This window comes from Borostomias antarcticus (genome assembly GCF_949987555.1).
Source record: "Borostomias antarcticus genome assembly, chromosome: 15".
Classification (NCBI taxonomy): Eukaryota; Metazoa; Chordata; class Actinopteri; order Stomiiformes; family Stomiidae; genus Borostomias; species Borostomias antarcticus.
In genome coordinates, this window is record NC_140248.1 from 20,997,028 (window position 1) to 21,002,885 (window position 5,858).

At 50.3% G+C, this 5,858-nt stretch overlaps 1 protein-coding gene across 1 annotated transcript in view; it reads right to left on the minus strand.

The window, feature by feature from the left end:
* Positions 1-361: 361 nt before the first annotated feature.
* fgf11b (fibroblast growth factor 11b) overlaps positions 362-5,858 on the minus strand; it is a gene marked incomplete at both ends in the record, with an annotated part of 31,820 nt that continues 26,323 nt past the window's right edge. The window contains 2 exons of the mRNA XM_084450127.1: positions 362-495; positions 903-1,101. Of these exons, the coding sequence (XP_084306253.1) occupies positions 362-495; positions 903-1,101 (333 nt within the window). The remainder of the gene's footprint in view (positions 496-902; positions 1,102-5,858) is intronic.

Genomic DNA, 5,858 nt, shown 5'->3' on the forward strand with positions numbered 1-5,858 from the left:
AAAGAGGAGGACTGTGAATGACACTGGCTCTGACTGATAGAGTGGCAGAAGAGGGGCACTGATGGATGACAGTGGGAGAGAGGAGGAGGAGGAGGAGGAGGAGGAGGAGGAGGAAGAAGAGGAGGGTGGTGGTGGTGGTGGTGTGGGCCCTGGTCTCTCTCTCTCTCTGGTGACAGCTCTGATGGTGTGCTGACCCCTGACCCCTCAGCATCCTGCAGCGCACTTCCGGAGCATGGGGGCCCCCGAGGGCCGTTCCCTCGGCCCCCTGCCCCAGTGCAGGGTGAGGGGTTGGATTCCCAGTGTCACTGCAACCGCCCCCCCCCAACCCTCCCCCCCCCCCCCCCACCCCGGGTCCCCTGTGCTACGAGGCGTCGGCCTTGGGGGCGTCTTTCCTGCCGTTCTTCAGGGACGGCGAGTCTGACGTCTTCGCAGCCTTGCGGGGCGGGCTCTCTTCAGTCACTAGCTCGTGTAGCGATGGCTCCTTGTACATGGCGACTGTTGGACAGAGAGAGAGAGAGAGAGAGAGAGAGAGAGAGAGAGAGAGAGACCATTATACAATATAAAGCTGGGTCCACACAGCCGCGACAAGAAGCTAGTTTTGGAACGTCTGTCCCATTGCAAGACTTTCCGTAGCCTTGAAAACTTTGAACTGTAAGTTTTAGAACTTTAAACAGTTCAACACTTTTCAAAGCCTTCTCAGCTGTCGTATGTGAACCCGGGACCAGAAGAACGGGGTGGATTATCTAACGATGACTCTGTGATAAAGAACGGGACGCTTTTCTGCGTTTCACACCGTAAGTATATTCTGCCAGGTGGGCGGGGCATGCGCTTTTGTGAACAGAGAATGACGTGAAATAATAAAGTCATTTTTGGACGGCGGTCTGGAATGACAACCGACCGACCTTCTATAACTTTAGGCAGGAAGTGGGCGGCTCCTTTGGTCTTCTTCACCCGGTTGCCCTTCATGACCTGTCCGTCACGGTTGATCCCGATGTACCAGGAGCGGCCCGACTGGGTCTGCCGGTAGAGCAGGGAGGAGTACGTGACGTAATAGTTCTCAAACACACTCTCCTTAAACTTACACTCTGGAGTGAAGTGCTCCTGGATTGAGAGAAACAGAGAGAGAGAGAGAGAGAGAGAGAGAGAGAGAGAGAGAGAGACTCACGTCAACATATACAGTCAAAACAAACAAACAAACAAACACTAAAGTGTACACTATAGTGCAGACCTATCTTACAAATGTATGCAAACACATATATAGGCATACATATGCACAGACTTATTGAAAAACATAATTAATTAAGCAAGTTGTGTCTGAAGGGAATTGCGGTGGAATGCTGAAATTCTGTCAGAGTTCATATTTATTTGAAAGCAACAACATCCTGGTCTTTTGGGAAAAGAGAGGGGAGATGATTGAGCTCATAGTGAGGGATTAGATAAGCATAGGAAGTAAACACGGCATCTGTAGAGATGACTCCTCCTCTCAGAATACCCACCTTCACACTCTCACACACTCACATACACACAATGTGTAATTAATTATTAATTATTAAGCAATTAATTTCCACAGAGCATGATGGACAGATGATGGACAGATGCAAATGCAGGGAGGCAGTTGGAGATGTTACAGCGACATTTGCCCCTCCTATCCTACCCTGCCCTCTAGTGGAGAGGAGTGCTATGGCAGTGGTAGGGTAATAAGAAAGTCTAGGATTTAGGTTTATTTTAGATTATTTAGAATCAGTTTGAAAATCTGGCCACAGCGCTCAGAACCGGTGCAGGTCCAATATACAAAAACTTTGATCAAAAATAAAGAAGGGTCCGCACTCAAAACTATGTTTATGCTCTTTTAATTCATGATGGTGGACAGACCTGACAGACGCGTTTCAGCTCTGCCTTCTTCAGTGTTTAGCCTTAGATTATTTAGAATCAGTGAAATCCCACAGTTGGAAATGTAAATATAGGATTATTAGTGGGGTCAGGATCACCGGCTATGCTTACAGAATGATATTTGAGAATGATTGAGGCACTGGTGGCGTTGGGGGCGTGGTCGGCCCTTGACACGTGGAGCAAACTCAGAAGAGGGAGCCTTGCTGGGAGGGCAGAGAGAACGGGGGGGGTCCTCTTGAGCAGATCTCTCGTTGAGGGAACGCGCCGGCCAGCGGGTGGCAGCTGCACCATTGTTTATAAAGCAAAATGGACATTGGGCCAGTGAGCTGGACTCTTTGAGAAAAGACTACAAAACTCAAGCTGAGGACAGCGCGTCAGAGCTGGCCGGGCCGTCTGCCAGGTGTGGGATTGGAGACTAGGGACGGTGAGGAGATCCAGCGCCATGAGCTCGCGTAGTGGGGAAAGGTAGGCCGGTTGCCCATTATCAGTTCTGTACGTAAAAGCAAGCCGGTGCTATATTGTATATAGGTTCTGCCCTGGGGAATACAGGAGAGGAAATAAGGGTTGCTACTCATCTCCCAGACAAAACGAGGCCATTTTACTGACAGCCTTAGGCTTGCTCACTCTCTCCACCTGGCGTAGATCCTAGAGACGTATATCGATTCTACAGACTGTATAAAACATTAATAGATGGATGAATTTGAACACACTATACAATAGAGTACCAAGTTGGAGCAAGTTCAACGGTTTTTACACAGTTTTAACACAGTCGTTGGCAATTAGGACACCCCCGCCCCACACACAAACACACCCCACCAACAATGTCCCCAAATATAAGCACCACTGAACCCTGCGTGACGTTGCCAGGTGACTGTAACCAGGACAGACAGGTCTACATCTCTCTTAGTCATCGTCAGGGTCCTTCTCCTGTCAGAGAGCAAAGCCAATCTGCAGGATTGATTTAGTGCAAGCAGCAGGGTAGAAAGAGCTGACTGGAGACTTTCCCTGGGACCCAGGGAGGCAGACAGAGGAGAGAGAGAGAGAGAGGGAGAGAGAGAGAGAAGGAGAAAAAGAGAGAGAGAGAGGGAGAGAGAGAGAGAGAGAGGGGGGAGAGAGAGAGAGAAGGAGAAAAAGAGGGAGAGAGAGAGAGAGAGGGAGAGCGAGAGAGAAGGAGAAAAAGAGGGAGAGAGAGAGAGAGAGAGAGAGAGAGAGAGAGAGCGAGGGAGGACACAGCCATGAAGCGGCATTAGAGTCCAAAGTGGACTCATAAAGGATGAAAGACCTCCATGGTCACACTCTCACAGATCATCACCTCTCACCTTCACAGCTCTGCCCCGCCACGCGACCTCGCTCGGCCCCGCCTCGGCTACCTGTCCCTCCGTCCCGCCCCTGTTCTCCCTCAGGTCATCCTAACCCCCCCTCTGCCCCTCTCCCTGGCCAAATTAGCCCCCGCCCCCCCCCCCCCCCCCCCTCCGCCTCCCAAATCACACTGCTAAATATAGACCCTCGTAAATATAGCCACGCTTGATATCTAAAGCTGCGTCTACACACACACAGGATGAGATCGATAAATCGTCCTCTTCGTTCATTATTAATCAGCCCTGTCAGTGGGGGGGTGTGGCGGGAGGGGGGGGGGGGCGCTTCTCCAGATCTCCCACAGGACCCGTAGGGGGACATCGAGGAGACAAGGACTTTTCAATTAGTCTTCAATCACGATGAACCTGGGCTCGAACACTAACCCCGCCTCCCCACCACCAGGGCCATGACTGCACCATGACTGTCCTTCAACTCTGCCTCTGGATCCACCCCAGTGATGACCCATGCAGTCCCATCCAGTAATTACTCCACCATAATCCACAGCTGATCCCTTGAAATTATCCTAGCTAATGATGTAAAATACATTACATTAAACAAACCACTATCTTACCTTGGAGTCTCTAGCGGTTTTGAATCTCTTTGAGAGAGTGTGAGAAAGTGTGTGTGTGTGTGTGTTTGTGTGTCTGTGAGAGATAGAGACAGAGAAAGTAAGAGAGAGAGAAGGAGGGGAAAGAGGGTTAGTGAGAGATAAACAGAGAGAGAGGGAGAATAGATAGAGAGAGAGGGAGGGCTGGCAAGACAGCCACAGGGGAAATTAACCTCAGGATAACCTACAGCTTAATATCTGTACTGACCAATCATCACTGACTAATGACAACCTCCGTCCGAGGCAGGTTGCTATGCCGACTATGCTACCTCCAAATCCACACCACCCACTCTGTGGTCATTAACATCTCAGTAATCCACACCTTCACCTATGGCCTGATTGGAATGGAAGACATACACACATACACACACGTACGCACACACACACACACACACACACACACACACACACACACACATACACACATGTACGCACACACACACACACACCAACTCACACTCTCTGAATCAACCTCTTCCGACCGGCTGATGAATAATTGCTGAAGATATGAGTGGAACCGGATGGGTATAGGTTCCCTCCCCCCCCCCCTTCTCTAAGTTCAGTTCGGGACGTTTTCATCTGAAGACCAGGGCTCAGACTAAAGTGTAAAAAGAAATAAAAATCTCATCCTTCTCTTGTGTCTTATTGACTGACTATTGGGCGAGCTTCCGTTCCATACATCTCCAGCCAGAACGGATTCTAATGAAAGCCCGGCTACAGAGGTAATATCCAGCATCCGTGCTGAGAATCCCGAGGACGGCAAGAAGCTGTTTATCATGCAGAGCGGTATCCTGCCCCCCCCTCCCCACCCTTCTCCTCCTCCACCTCCTCCCACCTCCCTCCTCCCTCCCTCCCTCCCTCCTCGTGTCTGATTACATCTCTCCTACCTGCTCCAGGAAGGCTAACTCCAAACGCCACCATGCACTCCGACTGCACTCCCTCACATCGACGGCGCGGCTGGAGATTAGCTCCGCTGTGTTTACAGGGGAGGTTTTGGCATCGGAGACAGAGTGTGCTAAACTTCACCGTCGTCCCGTCCACCTCTGCCTGTCCTCTCAGAGCTCGGGCGCTGTGGCAGGGAGCTCTACTCTACTTCCTCACTGTCAAACCTGCTTCCTTCACAAGCACAAACATTTGATAACACTCTGTTATCATTCCATAGAGAGTTTCACATTCTTTTAACATTAATCTTCTTTATACAAACACAAAACAAATCTAAAAACAGTTAATTCTATTTTCTCTGGAATGGAAACCTACTTATGAGGCGTCCTGTCTGAGAGCATGCAGTTCTCTGTATGGCCAGCAGGGGTCGTAGTGACATACAGGCAGACTGCTGTGAGTCTCCTGACTGTCCCACCAGTCCCTGGGTACAATTTGACATGCAGTGAAATCTGCACAGCTGCAGTAATCCTGATATATTTCCATCGTGCTGCATTAATGCTGCAGCAACCGCCCTCATAACTCTAATATGGAGCCCCTCTATAGGGCTTTCCCGTGTGTGTGTGTGTGTATATGTGTGTGTGTGTGCGCGCGTGCGTGCGTGCGTGTGTGTGTGCATGATTCCCCCATGTACACACACACACACAAAGAGAGAGAGGGTGTGTGGGTGTGTGACACTAGCACTTGTTGTTGATAGTTTTAGTAGCAGGTGCAGATACTCTTTGACGGACATGTAAGTCATCAAGGCATGGATTAATTTATTAAGAGGGGTTAACAGAGGACGAGACTGAAGGATAATAATGTCGTCTGGTGCCGCAAATCCCTGAGCGTGCTCTGATGCTTTATGACGGCCTTGTGTGGTACAGTATGACGCCTGAGTGATGACAGTGGGAGGAGCCATCTATGTGCTGACTGATGTTTGGAAGGACTCAGTGCCAGTGTCATTCAGCTGGGAGGGGAGTGTCGGCTCCAACAGCCCTCCATGATGACCCTCTGTGACAGAGGTGACCGGGGCCGCGCCCTCATCCCTTCACACGTCCATTTGTCAGACCACCTCTCCCCTCCT